General features: G+C 38.1%; 1 protein-coding gene across 3 annotated transcripts in view; it reads left to right on the forward strand.

Annotated features, from left to right (window-relative positions):
• LOC311071389 (DENN domain-containing protein 2A) overlaps positions 1-25,794 on the forward strand; it is a 41,769-nt gene that overhangs the window by 5,764 nt on the left and 10,211 nt on the right. The window contains exons 1-8 of one of the 3 annotated variants that reach the window (XM_084095800.1): positions 1,575-1,786; positions 2,258-2,288; positions 15,044-15,130; positions 17,870-18,817; positions 20,566-20,693; positions 23,140-23,255; positions 24,129-24,326; positions 24,572-24,665. In XM_084095800.1, coding sequence (XP_083951926.1) covers positions 15,045-15,130; positions 17,870-18,817; positions 20,566-20,693; positions 23,140-23,255; positions 24,129-24,326; positions 24,572-24,665 — 1,570 coding nt within the window. In that variant the 5' untranslated portion in view covers positions 1,575-1,786; positions 2,258-2,288; position 15,044. Of the gene's footprint in view, positions 1-1,574; positions 1,787-2,257; positions 2,289-15,043; positions 15,131-17,869; positions 18,818-20,565; positions 20,694-23,139; positions 23,256-24,128; positions 24,327-24,571; positions 24,666-25,794 lie in introns of those variants that run through there. The other 2 variants (XM_084095799.1, XM_084095798.1) reach the window with 2 other exon arrangements.

The raw sequence follows: 25,794 nt of genomic DNA on the forward strand, positions 1-25,794 counted from the left end.
TCCTCCATTGGGTAAAAAGTGACAGTGATGAGCGTTGCGTTTTACCCAAAGTTAAACATTCTTCAACTCTCGGTGACCGGTAAAAAACGCAGAACGCTTCAGCGTGAAAAAGACGCTCAAGCACCTCGTTACGCTCATGGTGTTTTAAAAACGTGGCGCTCCCATTGAAAACAATTGGGAAAATATGCCAAGAGCGTGAAAAAAACGCTTTGGTGGACACAGGGCCGTACTGCCGTTCTGACCCGAGCTCTGGTTGTCTCCACGGCAACAGCTGTAGAATTTGCCCTGCAGTGCGTGTGAGGGAATTCTGGCTGCTCAGGAATCCGTGAGCTCCGGGGCTTTGTGTTGTAGTGGAAGGGAACGGACCACAGATGCTGTGATTACTGACCTCCACCCCTTCTTCTCCTTCCCGTCTTTCTCCTCTGTAACCCTTCTTCTTTTATAACTCTTTGAGTTTCCAGCCCCCACTCCTTAAGGAGCCGTGCCTGCAAGCTGTCGCTCCGATGCCGTCTCAGTCAAGGTTCAGTGGTTTTTGTAGGACTCAAGAAGAGAGAGAAAGGGACAGAGCAAACATCAAGGTTCAATTGTGTCGTTGTTTACTCATCCTCATGTCATTCCAAGTTTTTAAGAATATTACAGTGACCTCAGCTCCTAAAACGACAAAAGTTGTCCACAGGGCTTGACATCAACACCCGCCAACCTGCCAAATCTGTGTGTATTTCAGCAGTGGTGTTTAACGCGGTCACTCCTACTAGCCACTTGGCGGGTTGAATTTTATATAATATACATTTTTCAATTGTAGTCTTTTAAAAAGCCATCTGAAATAATAAATGAAGTGCAATCTAGTGTTGCAAAAATATAGATTTTTCGATACATATCGATACTGAAATATCTGAAACCAGCTGCGCGTTCTCGCTCTCTAATCTCTCCGACAGTGAGGGACACACAAACCCGCCTCTCCTCACTCACTCGCTTCATTTGCTCCGGATGAATATTGTTGGTGGTACAGTGCATGAATTTCGTCGTGGGTTTGCGCATATTGAGCATAATTTTACTCATTCCCGCAGATTTTGTGCTCACACCCAAAGTGCACACATAAAGCCAAGTATATTGGCTATATAAAACAGTATAATGGGTCCGTGCATCAGGTCTTAAAGTGACAGCAGCCTAATATACCGGCTGCCAAATTATAAGATGATAATAAAAATATCTATATGGCAGTTTTTCCTCATGGTATCGATGTCAAAACTGTGGCCAGTGAAAATGCTGAGTGGCTTGTAACTTTGGAAAACCACTAGCCATAGTGACTGGTGAACAAAAAAGTTAATGTCAAGCCCTGGACTCGCATAAGTCTCCTGAAATCATACGCTAACTTTGTGTGCGAAATTTAAGTCAGAGCTCCCATGCTTCCGTTTGTTTAAGCTTACCTTGTTGTAACGTCACACGCAACACCCAATGCCTTTGGGCATCGTTGACATCAAACCAGGTGCGACACGTCATGCAACACATTTAAATCTAAGTTAGATACGCAAACTTTAGTCTGTTCCCCAATGAAAATTAGGATATGACTTCAGAAGACTTGGAAAATAGTTCTGTCATGATGACTCTCTGTGTTTGGCTTGGTAATGGATATGACAATGTTGATATGTGTTTTCTTCTTGGTGGAATAGATCGCTGTCGTTACACTACATCCTTATGCATCGCTTTCTGTCAGGACTTTTACAGGCTTTTCCCAAACCACTGAAGTGACGTCAACGTCCGGGTTAGCAGTAGCATGAGCCATCAGGCAAGTGTTATTTAAATAAACTCCTGATGTACTTACAAACTTTCCAATGCCTCGTTTTATGAGTACAGAACCTATTTGTACTACTGTAGAAATTTGATACCATTCTTGGCATTATTAGTTGGGTAATTTACGAGATACATCATAGGATCCATTAGCGCCTGCACTAAGCCATCCGGCTGATATCTCTAAATAAGCTTTAACTTTAATAATGTTCGACCAAGGGGAAAAAGGCTTCTGGGGGGGTGTTTGGCTCGAGGTCATGGTGCAAAGGACCCTAGGTTGATTTTACTCCGAACCATCCCTTTAAGGACCAATCGTTCTGTGCCATTTTGAGTTTCATGACAGAACTTTGTATTGCATGAGTTGACTACTTTTATTGTGCTTTTGGAGCTTAATAGGTCATGGTCATGGTACGTTTTTAACAACATCCTAGTAAACATTCTGTTTAATATCTCCTTTTGTGTTTTACAGAAGAAAGAAATGGGTTTGCAATGACATGAGGGTGAGTAAATAGTGACAGTTTAAATTTTGAGGTGAACTAACCCTTTAACATTGTTCAAAGGACAGTCATAACCCTGTGTATCTGCATTATGTGGGTGGTAAAAAGAGGAAACTGACTTTATTTCATCAATCAATCATTTGAAAGATCAATTGGAAGTACTTTCAGAGAGTAGGATGAACTGCAATGCTCATCTTCAAGGCCAGATTAGGACATGTGATTTGTGCAAAGACAAGAGATGTGACGTGGAAGTGTCATGGAGTGTCAAGACGACAGGAAGGAAGGAACAAGAAGAAAATAAAAATGAGAATGTGGGTGAGGCGGAGTAAAACAATCCATTCTTCCCCATCTGGAACGTGGGATGTTTCTTCTTCCTCTCCTAGCGTGGGTTGTTTGAAATACCTCTTTACCTTCTAAAACACTTTAATACTGCCTTCTTTTCTTCTCTCGCTCTTTCTCTGCCTGCACATTTCCAATCTGCAACCAATTATAGCTTTTTGGAAACAGCAAACCATCTAAGAAGTGCAGCCTAAAGGCCCTTTCACATGACTCGTGTCAACATTCTCCAATTCATTGAACTCTCGGAGTGAAGAGTCAAGTTTTTTCTTGTCTTCTGCATTTCTCACTGGTCAAGCACTGTCATGCAACACTCAAGACTTTCAACTTTTCACCCTGTTTGCTTATTAAATTTTTAAAGGAACACTGTAAACCCGAATAAGTTAGCAGAACTCAAAAAATGTAAGGCAATCGATTGCCTCAATTTTTTTAAGTTTTGAAATTCAAAGTTTAAGTAAGCAGAACTGGCAGATTTTAAGTTTGTACTTAAACATTTCAAGTTAAGAACAATTAAAATCAGAGTACACTATTTCATACATTTAACTTAAAACCTTCATGTAATCTCAATGTGAACACTTTCATTAGTATTAACTTATAGTTTTAACAAGCTAGTTTGCTAACATACTATTATGTTATCATGCTAACAATAGTATGTTATACAGCACTTTCTGCATGAGTGCAACAATATAAAGATTTAATTTGCTCTCAAATCAAGCCACATGCACCACTTGAGCATGATGGTAACTTTCCTAAAACCAACATTAACAGAAATTCTTCTAAATTAGCATAACAAAACATTAATCAATACTCAATCTCCCACTTAACATTAATCTTGCACAAAAAAACCATTATATTACACTTAATTTTAGGATTTACTCTCCCATTCAAGTGCCATCGGCAAAGCATGCTGGGAAATAGACATCCCAGCCGTTTCAGTTAAACTTAAGTTTGTTTAAATTAAAATAAATCATTTCACAAAAAGAAAGTGCTAAATACTCATAAAAGTTAATTTGACTGAACTAATTAGTTTAATTTAAGTTTGTCCTACTCAAACCAATTAATTATTTTGAGCGTTGGGGTTTACAGTGAAGGAGAAAGCTCTTTCATATCTACAGTTGTTGACGAATAAAAGCCAGTGTGTCCAATCAGACTCTACAGTAGCTTGGTGCTAATTTGTTAATCATTTGGTAGAATCTAGTCAAATTAGACAGATGCCAACATGGACAGGTTGTGTAACATGCCTTCATTCAAGAAAACCGTGAACAAAGTACAATAAAATACGATAAAAATGTGGTTTACGGATCAGGAATTGTATTGGATGGCGTTGTAAAATGTGAGTCCTAAAGGAAAACCAGGTGAGATATGCTTCTGTTGAGGGACAAATAATTAAACTAATGACTTGTAATTTCTTGTAAGACCTCAATCCAATTTATTTGGTAAACCAAACCTGCAATGTTCACTTTTTTATATTGGAAGGGTATTATTAAGTCATTAGTTTTATATTCAGCACGACTGATAAGTTCATGTTGTTCTTTCATCAAAGCTCTGTTTCCCTGTCAGAGGTGTTTCAGGTAATGTGAGTTACACAGTTTGTCCTCCTGTGCAGGTGGAGACGCACCTGGCCGAGATTTCGCACAATGCTTTAGTTGTTACAGTCGCGCTCAAACACACAGCCTGGTATGTACATGTGCAACCTTGTTAACTAATCCTGTATCACGTTCTCACTTCATAAGAATACCCTGCTTTTTTGAGGGGAAAACATCTTGTTTGAGTCAGATGCTAGCTTAGTTGTGCACAGACTCTTGGGAGATTCACATGCAAATTCTTATACTGTTTTTATTTGGTGTCATGCAGTAATCCTAACCTTATCGCCATAAACATTGTGGCAGCAAATCCCATACACAAAATAAATATATTTTAAATATATTTTCAGAATATATTTTGGAATATATGCAAATATTTGAAATTGGCCCAATAAATATATTTCACACTTAACATCATATATTTTTGTTATATTTCAGAATATATTTCAATGTGTTTTTTTTTCTGTATGGGTCCCCAAAAGTGTCAAAATATATGTGGCATATATTCCAAATACATTGAAATATATTCTGAAATATAACAAAAATATATGATGTTAAGTGTGAAGATGAAAGCCAATTTCAAATATTTGCATATATTCCAAAATATATTCTGAAAATATATTTCAAATATATTTCTTTTGTGTATGGGATGTGAATCTCAGCGAGGTTTACCTTCTAGGCACGTCTAATTTCAGGACCTTGAAGAGGATAAGATGTTTGTGTTGGGAAGGCTGCAGCGGAACATTAGCAAATTGTAACTGGAGGCAAAGTTGTGGGATAAAATTGGCAGAAGTGGTTTGGATAACTGATCAAAAACTAACCAAATTGGCTCTCAAAGAGCATTCTATAAAATGTGCACAAGCCCTTTTTTAATATATAAACGCCTGTTTTCCATGCTAGGTCACAATCCTACCCTGAAAATCATGGAAATATCTGTGCTCTAACACCCGGTGATGCATTAAAGCTGGTAATGTTTGCAGAGGAACATGCAGTTTCCCAGTTTATGGATCTTCTGGAGTTCTTGCATTACAAGGGAAAACCACTGAATTTCCAAAGACTATTCCTTTCCAGGAGTCATGTGGCTGAGCTTCTGTTTTTGTCCCTGTTTGTATCCTTAAACCTGGACATTTTCAAGGGAAGGATGGGGGTGATGAGAGGTCATCTTGAGTACACACGTTTGGTCCGATCAGGATAAAACAAAGCATTTTTAATCGAATGCCTTTCTCTCCCAGAGCCGTGAAGCATCCTGAGGATGCAGAATGAAGAAAAATATCATTTTTGGTGGCCGTGGTTTTTGGGGGATTAGAATTTTTACCCAGAATCCACTTGAAATGGAAATCCATGGCAGTAAAATACAGTGTCCCTTTCTGGCTGATCTGAGTGGCGTTGTCTCGATCTCATGTAGGAACTACAATGCTAATCTTAGATATAGGAGGTGGTCCTCGATCAGCGCAACTCACGGTGGCCCCTATACTCGCATACCGCAACTTTTTCTCCGCTCTTGGCTTGACTCGAAGCCAGATCTCCAGTTACACTTCCTGTTTTCCCTCACGCTTCTGTGGTTCCGCCTGGCCATTCCCACCGGCCCTATGTGCCTCAGCGCAGACAGATTCCTACAATTCCCTGCGCTATTCCCATCGGAGCCCTGCGTGGCGAGAGCTTGGGAAAGTCCTCTTCCGGAGTCAACGATCCACCAAGCAACTGAACCTCTTGTTTCTCTCTCCTCCTCTCTTTTTTTTTTTTTTTTGCCCTCAGCTCACTCTCAAAATCAACATTTCCAGAGTGAATGTAAACCAAACCGCCAGAGTGAAGGTCTGAAAGTTTTCACGACCTTCAGTTACATTTGGAATCCAAGGAAAAGCGTACATTGGTTTTCCTCTTCGGATCAAAATCAGATGGGCTCCTTCATGATTTGTGACTTTAGTTATTGACCTTTAATCTATTTTTTGGAGAACCAATGACTTTTGTCTGATTTTTGCCTTCACTGGTTTTTAGAGTCTCGGATTTGCCAAGATACCTAAAATCTGTAACTTTAACACTGAAACATAGTATAACTCAAACCTTTTGGTTTTGAGAGAGTTTAAGAAATGTGTGTGTTCATACTGAGATCTATCGTTTGAGACGTTGAGATCTCTCTTGAATCTCTAGAGGAGACACGTTTTTTTCTCATTAGAAACAGAAAAGTCTCCATTGGCATTTTGCTGTCAAGGAGAAATAACCGAGACATTAAAGAGATGTTTTCTTTCCTTGGGGAATATGATCAAACCGACTCTCCTAAATTAGATTAACATTTGATTGCAGATAATATCTTGGCAAATCTGAGCACATTGTGAAATATTGTTGAGATCTCTTTTAAACCCCAGAGGAGACACATGAGAGATTACTGGGGTCTTGTAATTCCACATCCTGTTATCTCTCTTCCTGTGTGACTAACTATCCGTGATGTCGCCCCTAGCTAACGCTTGCGTAAACAAGAAAACAAGAGTTTGTCATGCCGTTTTCTCCCTTGAGGCCTAAAGTGTCGCGCGGTTGGTCATGTGGTTCTGTCTTAAAACCATAATTACTACTTCTACGGTTTCACTGTGCTCGTTTGACCCGAAGCAAATGTAAACAGCCATCATCCTCCTCCATGTCCCGGAAGAGTATCATTAACAATAAGTTATTGGAACGTTATTGTAATGTTTTACAATCCAGACACCGCAACTACAGTGAACATAGCTGCGATTCAAATGCACAACAATTCACAGTGGTGAGATGAATTGTTTGCCGTATCCTCTCCACTTCCTGTCTCATTCTGTGGCCGACCTAGAAGTGTTCCTGTCTAAAGCTTGTCCTCTCCAGTAGAGGATAACAATGGCAGAGCAGTAAATGTAGCATGGATGTGTGTGTGTGTGTGTGTGTGAGTGGGTCTGTGTGTGTGTGTGTGTGTGTGTGTGTGTATGTGAGAGTATGGTTGGTTGTTTGTGTGAGAGAGAGAGAGCGTGTGTGTGTGTGTGAGAAAGAGAGAGAGAGAGAGAGAATGTGTGTGTGGATGTGTGCGTGTGGATGTGTGAGTGAGAGAGAGAGAATGTGTGTGTGTGTGTGGGTGTGGGTATGTGTATGAGAGAGAGTATGGTTGTATGTTTTTGTGTGAGAGAGAGTGTGTGTGTGAGAGAGAGAGAGAGAGAGAGAGAGAGAGAGAATTTGTCTGTGGATGTGTGTGAGTGAGTGTGGAGTGTATGTCTGTGTGTGTGTGTGTGTGTGTGTGTGTGTGTGTGGTTGTATGTTTGTGTGTGAGAGAGAGAGAGAGAGAGAGAGAGATAGAGTGAGTGTGTATATGTGTGTGTGTGTGGGTCTGTGTGTATGTGTGTGTGTGTGGGTCTATGTGTGTGTGTGTGAGAGTGTGTGTGTATATGTGTGTGTGGGTCTATGTGTGTGTGTGTGTGTGTGTGGGTCTATGTGTGTGTGGGTCTATGTGTGTGTGTGTGTGTGTGGGTCTATGTGTGTGTGTGTATATGTGTGTGTGTGTGTGTGGGTCTATGTGTGTGTGTGAGAGTGTGTGTGTATTCCACAGAATTGAAACGTTCCATATATCGCAGGTTTGTAAATATTTTGGTTGATTTGCTGATGTTTTCATCTATCTTTAAGAGTTTACTACTCTCAGCTTTAACACATTTCACCGAATTTAAAGACAAATGGCTTGACAAGCGCAGTCTGTGTCGATGTATTTCCTTTTGAAGTGGAACTTTTTCTTTCAAAGCCACAAAACTTTTGAAATTCATTCTGCGTAATTCTGCATGTTCCGCCACCCCCGAAACCAATGCAGAAAATGTGGGAAAAGTTGGCAGATTCCACTTGGGTCTAATGGGAATAGTTCCTAAATGTACTTTTTTTCCTTTCTTGCATCCTCAGTTAGCAAGTATCTGAGTTATTTGGCAGATTTACTGAGTGCGTTCCTGTTTGTGTCAGCAGAATGTAAACCCACGAACAGGAAAGACTGAGAACGAAGAGTAAATGTGATTGCGATTTGGCTCTCGATATCAGTGACGGCCAAGCTGTCCTCTCTCTGTGGAAATCACACATCTATCTCTCTGTTTTGGAGAAGTGCAGAGAGCATGATGTCATCGGTTCGAGGGCCCTCAGGGCCACAGCCGAGTGAAGGCTTTATGAGAACCAGCTGTGAGGAGGAGGAGAAACAGAGTTAAAGCTGGCTCTCCTCGACATCTCGGTCACTTGTTCAGCGCGGATACGTGACACATCTCGAACTGAGAAAACATTCCATTAGGAGAGATTTCATCACTGCGCTACGTTCAAAACATAAAGCGATTAAACTCTCTCATCATGTATTCACCCTTAAGTCCTTCCAAATTACTTTTAAAGCATGCATTTTAATAATGCACTGGCCACTCTTTTGCATGCAATTACAAGGTGGACTGAAGTCAAACGCAATACATTTATTAGCTTTTTTTAGCTTTATAAATCACCATGCGCTCTTGAACATTCAGCTTGACAGCATCTTTTGTGTTCTCATGAAGGAAGCACGGAAAAAAACATGAGAATGAGTAAATTATACTATTTTGGAGTGCTTTCTCTGTATTTCAGCACTAAAACCTGCCCTGGAAAACCCTTGAAAACAGCCATTATTATGAAGAGATACTTGAAAAGTGCTTGACTTATTTAAATACAGTATACAGTAGCACACAAGTGGATCTCCTAAGACGAGAACGGGTATTGTGCAAAATTCATGTATAACTTTGATGAAAGGTTTTGATCCACTTCAAATGTTGACTACTGTATATGAAATAAATAAAAAAATCGAAAAAACACACACAAATACAACCTTTTCACGCAAAATTAACACTTCAGCCCGTCTGCTAAACCCCCATCAGACATTTTTCTCGATACAAAGTACGGCAACATTATAATATAAAATATAATTTATTGAACAATAATAGCCATTATATACTTTGTATTTAATATGATTAAATTTAAATAAGTTGTATTTTGAATACCTTAAATCTGAGTTTTAAAAATCCCTAAAAAATACTAAAGATATTGTTTGACAAGTGCGATCTTTGATTGTAGTCCTTGAAAACCAGAAAGTAGTGCTTGAAAAGCCCTGGAATTTCTTTTTACAGTATCAGTGAATGAACATATGGTCCGTAATGCCGGATTCTGGAACGTTCCCGCTGATGTCATGCGGATTTGACCTGGCTTTTGTGAATCTGACCCTTTGTTTGCATGTGTGTGTTCATGAATGTCCCTTATGAAACCCTCCTACAATCCAGCTCTGCAAGAAGGGTTTGGCTAGCTAGTCTTGATCCGAGTGAGAGAGAATGATGGAGAAAAAATGAAACGATTTATAGCTAAACGCAGATGGTCTTCCATTTCCATTAGGTCTCCTCCTCACATCGCCTGACACACTCACATTTTTACACATCGTTCCACTCATATAATGCTGTTATGTACACTAAATGTGACGAATCTACATTCTTTTGCTGAATCCAAGGAAATTTGCCAAGTTAAATAACTGCTTCACACACAGAACTTGTACACTTATACTTGTGTTGACCTCCAGCTTCTGTTTGTGAAAAAAAACATGCATTTCTTTTTGCAATTAACAAACTTTACAGGTTTGCCTTTTGCAGTACTTATTATATGCATCATAATTTTGACTCTTATGCTGACACATTTTGGAATAATAATGCACAAAAAGAATATGCGTATCTAGAAGCGTGTTTGTGCTACAAATCTGAAAAAGCACGTCAGCCCTTACAGACACATTTTGGTATTTTGAGATTTCAATCAGGACATTATTTGTGTATTTATAAAGGTCTTAGTTGGCTTAAAAGTTCATAAGTATAACAAAACAAGCACACAAACCATCTGTAACTGACATGTTTACTCTGCAGCCGTTATCGCACACACTAAAAGCTTTTCTTGTCTGCCGGGAAAAAAACGTTTTCTGCGCTCTCTAACTGAATAAGCATGTCGTCTCTTCCCTCTGTGTCTGCTCTGTGTGTCTCTGGAGTGATAAAGATCTGCTGTTAGTCGCTTGCATAACATTACTGAGGGCTTCTGATGACCCTCGCTGTCCTTCACTCGTGTGATCATGTGATTTGTACACTAATCTAGTGAATATTATGTATCTGACAGAACTGCAATGCCCTCAAAAGTCAAAAGTGGCCTTTTTGATGTCTCAAATGTTTCTCCAGTGATGAAGAGAATCGAGTTATCTCTCATGTGTCTCCTATAGGGTTTCAAAAGAGATCTCAATGATGCTCAAACAATATGAACAAATTCTCATTGCTATCCACATTCGTTTTATAGCAAAGTCAAATTTAGTGCTTTTTCGCAGTACACATCAAAGCAGCTTTACATTTATGTTTATAATATCTTAACATCATGCCTTAAGTCCGAAATTTTTTCTTATTCGTCATTCGGTTGCTCTGAATTGTCAAAACACCTCTCAAAATGTTTGCTACAGATGCGAAAAACTTTTTTTTTCTTTTTTTTATGACGGATGAAAGTTTCGGCAGTGAACGTGTGTTCGGTAAACGTGATTGATGATTGAGGTCGTATTTATTTTTTAACGTGCAAAAATTTCGGACGAGAATTTCGGACTCCTTTACAGTTACAGTTTGCAGATTACAGCTGTGCGATTAATATTTACGTTTTGCGACGATGCAAGGCAAGCAATCAAGCAGTTGAGATTTGCAATAGGGTCATACCGTGTCAAGTCAACCAAATTTTGGAAACTTCCCCGGCTCAAATTTTTCATTTTTGTCAATATTTTTTTCTGAAGAAAGACAAACATAAATAGTGATGAAATCCAAAATATTACATGTAATGAATGTATATTGACTGAATAATCCACTATTCGTCGAGGGGGTCAAAATTACAATTTTCACCTGAGATTTGGAGCCAAATTACAGGCGGGTAAAAATGACTTTAGAAAGATGGCAGCATCATGATTTCATTTCCACACAGAGATTGGTAGGGCTATTAGCTTAATCTTTTGACTTTATCAATCTTTGTTGCATTATATGCCAACGGTGACAGTTCAAAAATGTGAAAAAGCACTTCTTGTCCCAAGTTTGCATGCCTGTAACTCAAGAAGTGTTAAAAATATCTTAATATCCTTTTAGATTCTGGTCCTTAACAAACATTTCTTTTGGTATCTTCATTTTAAAGGCCTTCGATGGTTCAATCCCAGAGATATGGAGATCTTAATGCGGCTCCATGAGTAAATTGGTCAATTGTACACATTTTCAGTAGTAAAAAAAAAACAAATATGGGTCACTTTGCATGCAGCTGATAATTCTTTTTCTTTTAAAGAGGAATATCTGATGAACAAATAATGTTGAAACTAGAAATGCATCTCGTTTTTTTTCCATCAACACAATTGAATACAACATTCCTTTCTGAGTGCCATAAAAATTCCTTTTACAAATTTTGCACGCCTGAAACTCTAAAACATTATCTTAATATCCTTCTAGATTCTATTTCTTAATAAACTTTTCTTTTGGAATCTTCATTTTAAGGTCCTATTGGTTCAATCCCATAGATAAGGGGATCCCTATGCGACTCCAAATTGTTGAATTTTTCCCCTTTTCAGTGGTCAAAAACCAAATATAGGTAACTTTTTAAACTGCTGATATTTATTGTGTTTAAAGATGAATGTCTGAAGAACAAATAATACTGAAACTAGAAATATATCTTATTTCCCTCTATCAATATAATTGCATACAACATCCCTCTGGTTGAGTTGCCACGGAATTACTCTATCACCCTATATACTTTATGTATACGATTAAAGTTGCGTTAAACGCATTTATTTGCAAATATTTTTAGGAAATAGAGAAGAAACTTCTGAGACAAAGCTGATAATTCAGAGAAACATTACGGGAAGCTCCATTAAATCCCCTGAACTATGAAAGAGCAGTAAAACTGAGCATTACTGAGCTGCATTTCTCCAATCCAATCCTATTTCTGTTCAGAACAATGATCGTCCTGTCATCCAATCAGCTGATGGGCATCGGGTCAGGGGGCGGGACCAGTAAAGGTCCCTCAGGTCATATAGAGGTTTTTATTGGCTGGAACAGATGGCTCACTTTCTCCTCATCTTTGTGGAAGTCGCCTTATCTCGCAGGGGTCACATTTAACAATAGTGAAGAGAACAAAGACCCTAAAATTAAGGTTGTAAATACAGATTTACTGTTTGTGGCTATCAGGATGAGGTGATTTTAAGTGGTGTTACTAGTTTCTATTGCTCATTTGAACAAACTTGAACACTCAGGTAACAAACAAAGTATTGATCTTTGGTACATAACTTGTCCAGGTTGTGTTACAGACATTCAAATTATATAGCTTGTTTTCTAAGCATGCATGCAGATGTTAAACGACTTATAAGTTATATTATACAAATTTACAAAATGATATATTCCACCTATACTTGACCTAATAGATTGTTACATTGCAGCTCAGCTATACACGGCATGCTCAAACTTTGGCTCTTCACTTTTTCATTTCTCTCTCTCTCTCTCTCTTCTTTGCATTTTCAGAAGAAGAAGGGGGGGGGGGGCGCTGATGTTGCTCTGCAAACATGTGACTTGACACACACACACACACACACACACACAGCTGAAAATCATTTAGGGCTGTAGGTCGCCCGTGAGAAAGAGAGAAGATAGAAAGAAAAAGAAAAAGACCGCAAACTAAAGAAAGATCGACAATTTATATTTAATGATAATAATTTTAAATAATTCATGTATAATTTTTTTTCTTCTTTCAGTCAATTTTTTGGGTTTTGGATCTTATTTGAATTATTAATTGTAATTTAAAATTTAATTAAATTATATCCTTTGTGGGAAATGTTGACGTACAAATGCAATACTTTGTTTTACAGTTAGAAGTCACTAAGGTAGACTAATAGATTAATTAATTTTAAATATATTAAATAATGTATTAATATTAAATATAATTTAAATAATTTTGCATGATTATATAATGTTTTGTTTTTATTTATTTTTTTAATAATTATACATTTTCTAATAATTTTTAATAATTATCAATCACATCTTATTTTTTTTATTTTTTTTATTGTTTTATTGTAATATTTTTTTTATATTTTTTTTAAAAACTAACTATTTTATTTAATTTAATTTTATTTTATTTATTTTTCAGTTCTTCTGCCGTTTAGTACCAGAAGTTTGGGATGGTTTACATTAATTGCTCATCAAAATAAGAGGGCTCTCCACACCAAAGTGTGAAACTCCACAGCACAACAATATCTCATTATTGCTCTTGGCCGACGCTCAGAAAGACAACCAATGATGCCAATGAATACTCGCCCACAGATAGATCAACACACTGAGTACCACTGAAGCCCAGCGACACACCAGAGGCCTAATCACCGACTCAAGGCACCGTGGTAGACTCGAAATAGCACAGTCTGGTAACCTTTACGTCATCTGAGCCGGAGAGGAAGGTTTTTACGGCCGGCTCCAGTGGTGGCAGAATGCTGGGAATGTGGGTTAATCGTTGAGCTCTTGCACATGTGGAATGGCGCTCGCCGGCCATGAAAACAGATGGGGTTCGTTTATATTGCACCCCCGCTTGTGTCCCATGGACATTGTCATACTTCCGTTTGGCAGAACAAAAAGAACAGACGCACACGTACACACTCAACAATCCTCTCCAAATGTGTTGGTTAAGTGGTAACACCTGTGTGGCGAGGGTCCGAACCGCTCGAAAACAGCCCCGGCTGCTTAGCACGTTTTTTTTTATTGGCTGGTTGATAATTACTGGCTCCTTTAAAACACAGAGCAGAGAGAAGTAAGAGGTCGTAGGTCACGTTGAGTTTTTTCCCCTTTTTTTCTGTTTTCTTCTGTATGGTCTCCTTTTTTTTTTACCTCGATATTTTGAACTTTTTTAATATTTTGCGGGTGACGTTTGACATTTGTTCAGATCACTAACTCTCACTATGAGAGTAAGAGTAATGATTTCCCAAATGAAGCAAAACTGGGATGTTTGTAACTGTAGTAACCAGTCTGTTGTAAACTCTCTGACTGTAGTCTTTTGTGTTTGGGTTGTGAGTCATCCGGCCTCCAGGACTGAGTCCACTCCTGTGTCATGAGGATTCTGCTCTATGATAAATGGATGACTTGTAAATGTCCAGTATTTCTTAACCTAAAGTGCTGTGTCTTTTCCATGGTACAGTTAGGGCTGTCCTTAGGGAAACCCCAAATCCCTGTTTCCTCTAACTCGCGCATACAGTGATGGTTTCAGATTGTGATACCATGCTATTTTGATATTTACTATAGTATGTAGTGAATGCCATATTCATATTGAATGGTATATGCATGGCATTTCAAGCCATTTGAATACAATCAAGCTCTGGCAGATCACATTAGTCACTAGTTAGTGACTCTCAGCTGATAAACGTCTACCTATAGGATTATGACGCCTATCACCGTATACATATATAAGCTCCTTCAGTATTATCAGCAGCTATCGCATTTCTCAGGAGCAAATTACCCTCCTCCCTCCTCAGCTCCACCTGTCTTCAGTCAGGATTTGGCATTCTGATTCCCCTTTGAATCAGACTAAATTCTCGCTGTACATTAAAATATTGACATTAATGATATCTGCAATACATTCTGATTGGTTCTGTTCTGTTTACTGTAAAGAGGGTTATTTCTGCTCTTATCCATGCTAGGCTGCATGGATGTGCAGGGAGTTCTTGACGATAGTGGTCCTGACAGAAATGATGCTATCCTTGTATATGTCCCTGAAACTATGATATTTCCATGTTAATTGTCCAAAAATGCTTATTTCTGTCTGTTTGTGTGTGTGTAGGATGCCATCTGCTAGCACCATGACTGGCGGGAGAGCACTGCTGCTCTGTACAAACACGGAGGACTGCATCTACCAATCAGCAAACGGGTATGTACAACTAAGTCCTTTAATTTCCTGCTAATTTGTTGCTGTTGTTGTTAAAGCTGCAGCTTTCCTGCCTTCCATATACCAATTGAATTGAGTGTGAATTTGACTATTAAACTATTTGTTTAATCAAACAAAGGAAGCATTGTTAAATATTATAAATTGTTTGTTGTTCTGTTTGGTGCCACTAGTCACTTAAAATGATGCACATGATTAATGCACTTAATAAATGATTTCTACTTAACTCTCTGGTGTTGTTCGGTCATTTTTGACTGAAAAATTGTAAGTGTTTTTTTATTTTATTTTTATTTTTTAGAATTTGTTACTTTATTGGAATGGTACGAAACTTGGTAAAGGTTTTGGCACTTGCTGTGTGAACACACACACAAAAAAAAAATAAGGACAAAATTTCAATAAGGTTAAACGGTCCTGAAAAAAATAGTCACACTTGTATTGTTCGCAGTCAAAAATGCAATGGAAATGAATGGGAGACTAATTGCATCTACTGGAAACCTTTGGTATTGCACACAAACAAAATGTATGTTTTGAATGTATATTTCATATAAAAAAAATCATTTTTCATAACAATATATGTACAATATGTTTTTTTCAAGTTCACTTTTTAAATTTTACTTTAGCAATACTCTGCCAAGTGTCGTCTTTGAAAAGAGATCAAACTTAAGTCTGTGCTCCAAAGCATTCCAGATTTATGACAGTTTAAGTTGGAAATGTTATTTTCAAGTCCATGTTTAAAAAGTGATAAATGGATTATAACTATAAACTATTGCATAAATATAATCTAGTACCATAAAATCCCCTAAAAATGCAAAATATGAAATAAAAAACATTATTGAACTTAAATATAGTACAATCATTTCATTGAATGATTCCAGGGGGTTAAAAAAAAAATAGTTTTGCTTAATGCTTTATCCAATCCAATAAGTGTCAGTATACAGATCAGGACCATATAGCCAAAAATTACTCTGTGCACCTTTAATAAACTACTGACTGACAGTGCTTACAGTAAAACAATGAGACTTCAACTTTATTGTCTAACACAGAAATTAGCTAATAAAACCGTGTACTACTATAGGTGTAACTCTTAAGTAGCTTGTTCTTTTTGGGATGGCAATTTTGGTACTGCAATTTCTTTACTGTTTCTTTTACTGTATAAAATCATACCCTAAATGACATGTTCATAAGATCTTTTAGTCCATGCTTAAGTTTCCCTGCAAACAGACTGTGCCACATCCCTCATACACTGCAGTATTAAAGCTAAACATGTCCATTAAGGTAAACACTGATAGACTTCATAAACATCCCCAGGTGGGATATTGAGGGTAATTTTGGGACAAGCCTAACTGTGAAAGTTATTTTTACTGAAATCTAATTAAACTCCTTTGGTACTGCCAACCCATGGTGGTTTGGAATGCCATAGTGAGTTAGTAAAAGATTTAAAACCTGCAGAAGAATGGGCGAAATGAGTGAGCTCACTTTAATGAAGCCTTTTCGGTACACAGAGGCGTAGTGTGTATCTTTAGCCAGTTGAAAAATAGAGAGAATTCTTCATGTTCTGCTATCTTCAAATGCTATTTCATCAGCTCACTGTACAATGTTCCCAATCCTGTTAACTCAGCCAGGAAGAAGAGACTTTAGTTTATATCCTGGCTGATGATGGATGATGTCCCATGCAAGAGTTTGAGCAGGCCTATTCCTGAAGGCGACAAGAAAGAGACAATCACATATTTTGTCCTACACAATCCTCATTTTCCTCTCACCCCCTGTCTCTGCCTCGTTCCCTCTCTCTCTCTCTCTCTCTCTCTCTCTCTCTCTCTCTCTCTCTCGATTCTCTTCCTTGGGGTTTTGGAGCTTGACCTACTTTTTCCTCTTGGCTGCCTTGAGCTTCATGAAATGAGATACATTAGCCAGAAAGAGAAAAAAAAACAACATGCCAAAAGAAAGTTGCTAAAAGTTTATTTGAATTTTCTGAGAGCCAACAGTTTGTATTTGAAAAGAGGTATCACTATTTGGACGCATATTGGTGAAGATATTCTCCTGTAAAATTCTGTGGCGTTAGCACACACAAAAAGTTTCTAGGTTCACATTTAACTCTGTTTGTTTGTTGGCACAATGTCATTGGACAGAATCCAAGGCTGTGTTTATTGACTGAGCCAATTAAAGAAAGAGAAAGATGCACGCCCGTCCCTTGAACTTTGGCCCATTGGTGCAAGCTCATTAGGTCAAACGTTCACAGAGGAGTTGAGCTTTCAGAAGGACTTGCGGCCGATTCATAACCTTCAATTAGATGCGCTGATGGTGACTCATTTATGCAGTGAAAGGCTTGTGTTTTTTGTCCACATAGGAAAGAAGACACTCTGACTGCAAGTCCATCTGCATCTCATTTGAACTTTTAAAAAATTTACATTTAAAATCATTTTAATTTGTTGTACAATTGAAAGTCTAGACAATGCAATTAATACCAGTACCAAAGGGGAAACTCTGAACATTTTGGCGTATGGCTGAATACTGTCTAAAGTAGCACTTTACTGTCTAGTAGACTGCTTTGTTTGTAATTTTGTGGTTGTGAGATTTTTGTAATTGGTAATTTTGAAAATGTAATTATGTGTGAAGTATGTTTTTGAAATGTGATCTTCAAATGCACAGACTCTATAATTGCTGTCTAATCATTTAATGACTCAGACACTCTTGATGACTTTAGCATCTTTCCTGTGGTCTCTTCAGGCTCCACTGCTGCGGATTGAAGCTTGACCAGGCCCAATCTGTGGTGCTTCAGCGGCCTGACCTGTGTGGGGTTGGGGACAGTCTCTCATCTCTGAGCAACCTCAACCGAAGCCCAGGAGACAACATAATGCTTGCCCATAAGAGTCCTTCCAATCCTCGGCCCATTGAGAACGGCTTGGGCGTTTGCAGCAAGTCCCCCAAAACGCCCTCAGGACTTAAAAGCACTGCCAGCATTCGGGACAAGATCTCCCAATGGGAAGGTAAAACGGAGACCACCGGGGCAAACACCCAGACGACGGGACCAAAAGAACCTGAAGGTGGGAAGAAGGCACAGCCGGAAGTACAAAGGAAAGACAGCAAGAGACTTTTCAACTGGGAGAGACAGAACTGTGGCAAAGAGAATGGTAGCAAGTTTGGAGAACCTCTGCACACTTCTGAGGGACCCGTGAAAGAAAAAGAATGGATTTTGGACCCAAAATCCCCATTGGGGAAAATGACAGAAACTTGTCAGGACAAAAAGTCAGTGCTAACGCACATTAAGAAACTTGAGCAAGCGATGAAGGAGACTCCTTCCAAATCATCCTTGTCAATGCCAGGCAATTATTTCTGCCCAGCTTCCAAAGAGGAGCAGGAAGAGGCAGAGAAAAGGGCCGCTGAGCCGATCTTTGGGACTTTAGATGTGGCGAGATCTGGCAGCCGTCGAAGTCGGGACCCCGAGAACGTCTACAGTGAACCTGGAGCTCCTTCCATTAACCCTTTACCAAAACCCCAAAGAACCTTTCAGCACCACACACAGACAAACAACCCTGTGGACAACCACGGTTTTGTCAAGGGTAAACGCAATCTTCCCCCTTTACCTTCCATACCTCCGCCACCCCTTCCCTCCTGTCCTCCACCACCAGGGGTCTGTAGAAGACCATCCGGACGAGCTCGAAACACTAATAACAGGTAAGAAGACTGATATATGATGATTTTTAGCCAATGTGACTTTAAGAATAAGCTCAGGGTTCGGATTGCATCAGGAAAATTTGTACCTCATTTGGGTATCTAAACCAATCAAACAAAGTCCTTTTTGTAAACAAGTCAGTCTACTTGGTGGCCATCCCTGAGCACCTACTTCCAGTTTGCACAACTCCAATCTATTTGAAATCAGAAGGACTGAAATCTCCAAAACTGTTTGCCAAGCTTATGTTTCAAAAAACGTCACCAAAACAATCTGCGAAAAACACATCTGAAACGGGAAAGAGCTTTGAGATTGGCTGCACAACTAGATTTGACAAGAAATCTGAGGTATATTTTTAGACTGCTGAAAGCTACAAAACAGAGAAGCAAATGAATCACTGCAATTCACAGAAATAACTGGACTCCAGACATTGAAAGGTGGATTTGCAGTTATCATTTTATGTCAATATGCTGAATTTAGGGATAAAATCATACTCTGTATATAGTATTGTTATATATTGTATTGACAACTCATCAATTAAATATTTACCATTGTATATTCTGCATAATTGGATGTTTTGAAGTAAACACTGACAAAAAAACGATACAAGTTTTAGGGCTGGACGACATGACGATATATGACATTGATATGAGTGATCACACAGATCTAGGCCTACCTATATTGAATTTATATAAAGCGTTCACAGGCAAGTTTGCTTTGTATTTTCCCGGCGTTGAAATCAGGCACATATAAATGTCAGGAAACACGATTCTGGCTGCATGTCAATGTCCATGGATCACTGGATCTTTGGTAAGTTGTTAGGAACACTATATCGAGTCCAACCTTTAGTTTAAACTGATAATCGTTTGTTTTACTCGCGTTTTCGCAAGTTTCCCCTGTTAAATCCAGTCACGCAGTCCCAAGGTTTTTTTCTCCATTCTGCCCTGATGGAGTTTTGCTGCCTTGCCACTTTTGCCCTTTTTCCACCTTTGTTGCCATTGGCTTGGCTTGCTTAGTTGGGGACATTAAATTTAACATTTAATTTAACATTCAACAATAATATTGATCTTCTTGCATTGACACAAAAATGAAACATCACTGAACTTACTTAAGATGGACTGTGGCGCTATTTTCTTCTGGAAACAAGCTTTTTTGCATTATTTTCCTGTTATCTCTGTAAAGCTGCTTTGAAACGATCTATATTGTATAAAGCGCTATATAAATAAAGGTGATTTGATGTATTACTTTGGAAGCTTAATACATCCATACAGTGAATTCGTCAGGATTTAAAAACCCGTAATTCCTCATCTCATATTGCTCTCAGTGGTACGTGCCATTCCATACGTAGAGATCCTCACTGGAGAAATGGCACGTGGACTGAAGGAACCTCGCAAATTTAGTAGCCTACCATCTGATTTTTATGTCACACTAATGTGAAAATAAATCTTTTGAAACCAAGACTCCCCTAAAGGATTACCGTCCTCAGTCTTTATGGAGATGCAGTTTTAATGGTAGCATTTATCAGTCTAGCCCATCTATGAAATACGTTTTAACTTTTGACATTGTGGTGCAATCTTAATCTTGAGTCCTCTCTGTGGAAAGGGGGTCTGTTTTTAATTTAATCTGTGCAAAGTCCAATCTTGTACGTTAAACCAGAGGACCTATAAGTTCTCCAATTTCCTGTGGACTTAATTGGCCTCTTCTTGATCTTTATATTAATGACGAGTTTTATTTGTATTTGTTGAACCTGCAGGAAGTCTTACGAGTTTGAAGATCTTCTACAGTCGCCAGCCGAAGGTTGTCGAGCAGATTTCTACGATCTATCTAAGCTAGGCCTCACGCGCACTTTATCGGAGGAGAATGTCTACGAGGATATCCTAGGTATGACCATGCACTGCACCACAATGGTACTGGGTAAAACTTGGCTGACTCTCTGACTGTGCACCTGACAGAGCAATTTCCCAGAAGCCCAGGAGCTTGAAACTTTAATAAGCACCAAATTGAGACAAGGCCATCACAAACATTGGTGTTTCTTTGCTCAACCTCACCAGTGATGTTTGGGTTACCCCACATCAGTCTTCTCAACAGCATGATGTGAGGTCTTATCCGTGGCTTGGAAAAATAGAGTTTGATTGGATGCAGGGCCGTGACGTCAACAACAAAAGATACGGGAGGCCATTTTCCAGACTTTTAAACATTGATAAGCCAATTTATTTTGTTGTCCTAACTATGTTAGTTTAGTACCATTTTATTGTAATTTCAGGGCTTTTTAACACCTGGCTCGTTTGAAGCATTTGTTTCAGAACCTGGTGCGTTTTCTCCATTAGTTTGGTTAGTTTAGGCATAAATGAACATGGCATTCGCCCTTCGAGAAGAAAATGCAACATTGTAACAAATTAAGTACAAAGCAAACGATCTACAGGTCTGAAAATGCCCTTAGTTAGCATAGCAATTTCAGATCTGCAACCCATTTTTGGGTCATAACCCAAAAAAGATGGAGAACCACATGCTGGAAAGCATATCTTTCCTATTATGTACACATGTACACATGTCCAGGGTCTTGGCTCCTAAACGGTGGTCCTATGTCATACAGTGAGAGAGGTTCAAAGACCAAAGATAGCCTGCGATAGTTTTCTGACAGTGTCCAAAATGTAGCAGTGTGTTTGCTGCTTCGACCTACAACTAGCCAATAAAACCGCAACATGAAATGGCGTATTGATCAACGTGAAACTGAGCTACTTTCCTCAAGCATCATTTGCAAGATGACCATGCCAATTTGGCCTCTTTTCCCTCGCCATGACCGCGTCCATATTCTCCTCCTTCGCTTCCTCTTATTTTTTCAGCGCACATAAAAACCACAATTGCCAAAGTGCGATTCATCTTGCTCTATTTGTTTACCACTAGCCTACTAGTGGCTAACTTGCGTCGTAGCCTGCGATTCAATAGGCATCATCATCGTACAGTCTACATACCCAAGTTTATTGGGATTTATTTATATGATTTGTAATGATGATTTTATAGGATTGCCGAAATCACACAATCTGTATCAGGCATTAAACTTTGATCATCTGTGATTATGATAAATCTGTAGTCTGACTATTAGCCAGATCAAGTTAAAGTTGTTTTCACAATTCTCCTACTTCCTTGTTTAATGTTGCGTCTAATTATATAATGACATTTTTACCAGTGATCTAGCGTTTCTCTCTGCTCTGGCACCTAGCAGTCCTTTTAATGGTTTTGAAAGTGGAGCGTAGCGTACGTTCTCTTGTGTTCTAGAACTGTATGTCCCAACATCATAAACTCTTCCCACCAGGCGCATCTGGTGGATGAATCGACGTGACAGAGGCTTTCTGCATCAGAAAAAAAAACACCTTTCTTCCACTCAAACATTTTCCTTACCCCCTCTCTCTTTCTCTCTGGCTCGTTCGTTCTTCGAAGACTTTGCTAGGAGTTTATCTTCTTGTTAGCGCCACTGGTGATGCCACACACAGCTAATGAGGTTTGTGCGGATTCCCTGGCAAACTTACAAACATCTGGAAAGCAACCAAACACATGACGTCAGTTTGCTGAAGAGCGGATCCAAACCAGGCACTGTGTTGACAAGGGGAAATTAGCGAAAAATGCCCACAATAGCTAGCACCACTAACTTGTCAGAAAACTTGATTTATGACCTGTCGTTATGAAAGCATTCAAATTTTTTTTTTTTTTATGAAAATCTAATCCGTTTTGTTTGGTTGGAAATTCGTAGCTTGATTTTTGTTTTTCATTTTTTGTTTTTCATTTTGAAATGTAAGTGGTATTTAGTGTCTAAATATGGTTCGAGTTCCTTCTTAAATGTAAATCTGGGATTTTTTTATCTGTCACTTGTTTTATTGTCTACAGGTTTAAATCATCCATCCTTAACAAGACACATAGGCTTAATTCCTACTTAGTGTTTTTGACTTGTTTTCCAGTATATCTAAACATTGTTAAATCAAGATACAATTGGGGTCAGAAAAATAATACAGAGTAAACTTTATAAACTTAATACAGAGTAATAATACGTTTATTTTTCTTAGCACATTGGCAGATATTTGTTCTTGTTTTAAGGATAAAGTCACTTAAGTTTGATATTTTTTCAGAAAACAATCTTGTATCATTTTACTTCTCAAGAAAATGTATCTTAATGAAGAATATTCAGATATTTTACTGAAAAACAAGTCAAAAATACAGATTTTTTATTATTTTTTGCAGTGTAAAATGCTAATCAATATCTATACATCATTAGGGTTTTGAAAAATGGTCAACAAGCATTACTAATAATCTTGGTGTACATTTTGTTTCAAAGACCCTCCATCGAAGGAGAACCCATATGAAGACATAGAGTTGGAAAGCCGCTGTCTTGGGAGCAAGTATCCCGTTCTTTCTACCCCTTCCTCTCCCATTCCCGACACTCCATCCAAGGTATTCGTACAGCATTCCTGATTAATTCTTTCCACTCCAGAGCGAGTACTTTATATCCATCAGCATTCAATACTAACATCTAGATGAGTGATGTGAATTCACATTAGTATAGTTTATTCCCCCCAAAATTAGATGCAAAACATTAGATGCAAAATAAATATTATTGATCTCCCTGCATTGACACCATTATATGAGAACTGAACTGAGCTGAGCGGCTAGATATATAAATGAACTAAATTAATAACTTTTTTATCCATCACTGAACTCCCTTAAGCTGGACTATGACGCTATTTACTTCTAGAAACAAACTTTGTTGCATTATTTTCCTGTTATCTCTGAAAAGCTGCTTTGAAACAATCTGTATTGTAGAAAGCACTGTATAAATAAAGGTGACTTGACTTGAATTGAATTACAATTTCTCAATGACAGCTCTCCTCCAAGCCTGGTTTCTTCTGATAACATTTAGATGAATGATGTGAATTCACATTAGTATAGTAAAAATTGAATGTGCTTATTCATTAGATGCAAAATAAAGAGAAAAGGCTGCTTCTAAGCATTTGCTTCATCCCGCTCCTTTTCGAACATATTGTAATTATTGTTATACTTTATAGATATTGTTTTTTTCTTTCAGTATGTTGCAACATACTTATTGTATTTTTATATCTTATTTTATTTGTATCTTTTTGTTGTTCGAAATAACAATAAAGAAAGAAAGAATAAAGAATAAAAAAGAGCAGCTAGTGCATTCCACAAAACATCTACATTTGTGTCCTATGGAAGATTCAAAGCCATACAACCTTTTTTTCTTTTTTTCAGGGTAGCCTGATCAATCAAATTAGCAACTGACTCTGAATTACAATCTCTCAATGACAGCTCTCCTCCAAGCCGGGTTTCTTCAGGCAGAATTCAGAGCGACGCAGTTTCAAGCTGTTGGAGCTGCGTAAGACCGGCAGAGACGGCGGCATCGCGTCCCCTTCCCGAGTCAGCCCTCCATCAACACCCAGCAGCCCCGATGACACCCCGTGCCTGTCAGGGGATCCGTACAACCGGCGGCGGAGAAAAATCCCAAAGGTACAGTCAAAAAGGGGCCCAAGTCAGTGTAATCCTTGACTTATCAGTGATTTATGGTTCTGACTGAGACACTGGCCCGTCGGCATGCTTCCACTGCTAATAAAAATGCAAGAAAAATGTGACAGGCAGATGAGACACCTGAAAAATGGAGGGAAAAAGTAATTTCCTTCAAAACTCCTTTGCGAAGGACTTGGACGGGCTGTGTCTGATAAAGCAAGGGCCGTGACTGTTTTCTTTTTCAACAGATGGTGCAGAAAATCAACGGCATCTTTGAGGCCCGCCGGGGGAAGAAGAGGATGAAGAGGGTCTCGCAGTCGACCGAGTCCAGTTCAGGAAGAGGTTTGTGAGGGCAACATTATACCTCAGCTAAATTTAGACCTACCTTTTCCTGTTAAAGCCATGCTCGAAGGAGTTCATTCAATTTGCTCACGCTTATCACAAGTGAATCGAGTATATGTTTCATTTTTAGTTTTGTATATACTGTATGTGTATATATATATATATATATATATATATATATATATATATATACACAAAATATGTATATATGTGTGTGTGTGTGTGTGTGTGTGTGTGTATATATATATATACAAAACTAAAAATTTAATATATAGGCTACTCATATTATATGTTTATATATATATTTGTTTTTATTTTTCCTTTTTATTTTGTTCATTTTTCCTTTTTATTTTACGCACACACACACGTTTTATGCCTAGTTTATTTTTACTTTATTATTACTTAATAAAGTATATATATATATATATATATATATATATATATATATATATATATGTATATGGAAAAATTAAAACATGTGTATAAAAGAATATATAAACATACATTAAGGGCTGTCAAATCGATTAATTGCACCTAACATAAAATGTTGTGTTTATATAATATATGTGTGAGTACACACACACACACACACACACACATTATATTATATATATTTTACTTATTACTTTATATATATATATATATATATACAGGTATATATATATTTAAATATATATATATGTATGTATGTGTGTGTATATATATATATATATATATATGTGTATATGTGTGTGTGTGTGTGTGTGTGTGTGTGTGTGTGTGTGTGTGTGTGTGTGTTTGTTTGTACATATTGTACATTTTCTATATTTTCTTTTTTTGTTTATAATTTTTTAGGAAAGATAATACATGGTTTATATCGAATTATAAGAGTTATAGTCTGACCCTTGGATGACCATATTTGTTGCACCCATATTCACCTAGAAAGTAACAGCCCATTTAACACTGCATTGTGGGACAGTCCGGGCCTCCGCCACATGTGCGTCCACTTAGCTTTATGGACACGTTTACAGTTTTGGGTCAGTTGCGTTTGACCCATTTTTCCAGGGATGATAGAATTATGTTACGTTATAGGATACACATGTGCACCCAAGCATGAAATGTCTTAGTGAATACCTGCATACTGATTCCC

Source organism: Abramis brama (genome assembly GCF_963993115.1).
Source record: "Abramis brama genome assembly, chromosome: 20".
NCBI classification, from domain to species: domain Eukaryota; kingdom Metazoa; phylum Chordata; class Actinopteri; order Cypriniformes; family Leuciscidae; genus Abramis; species Abramis brama.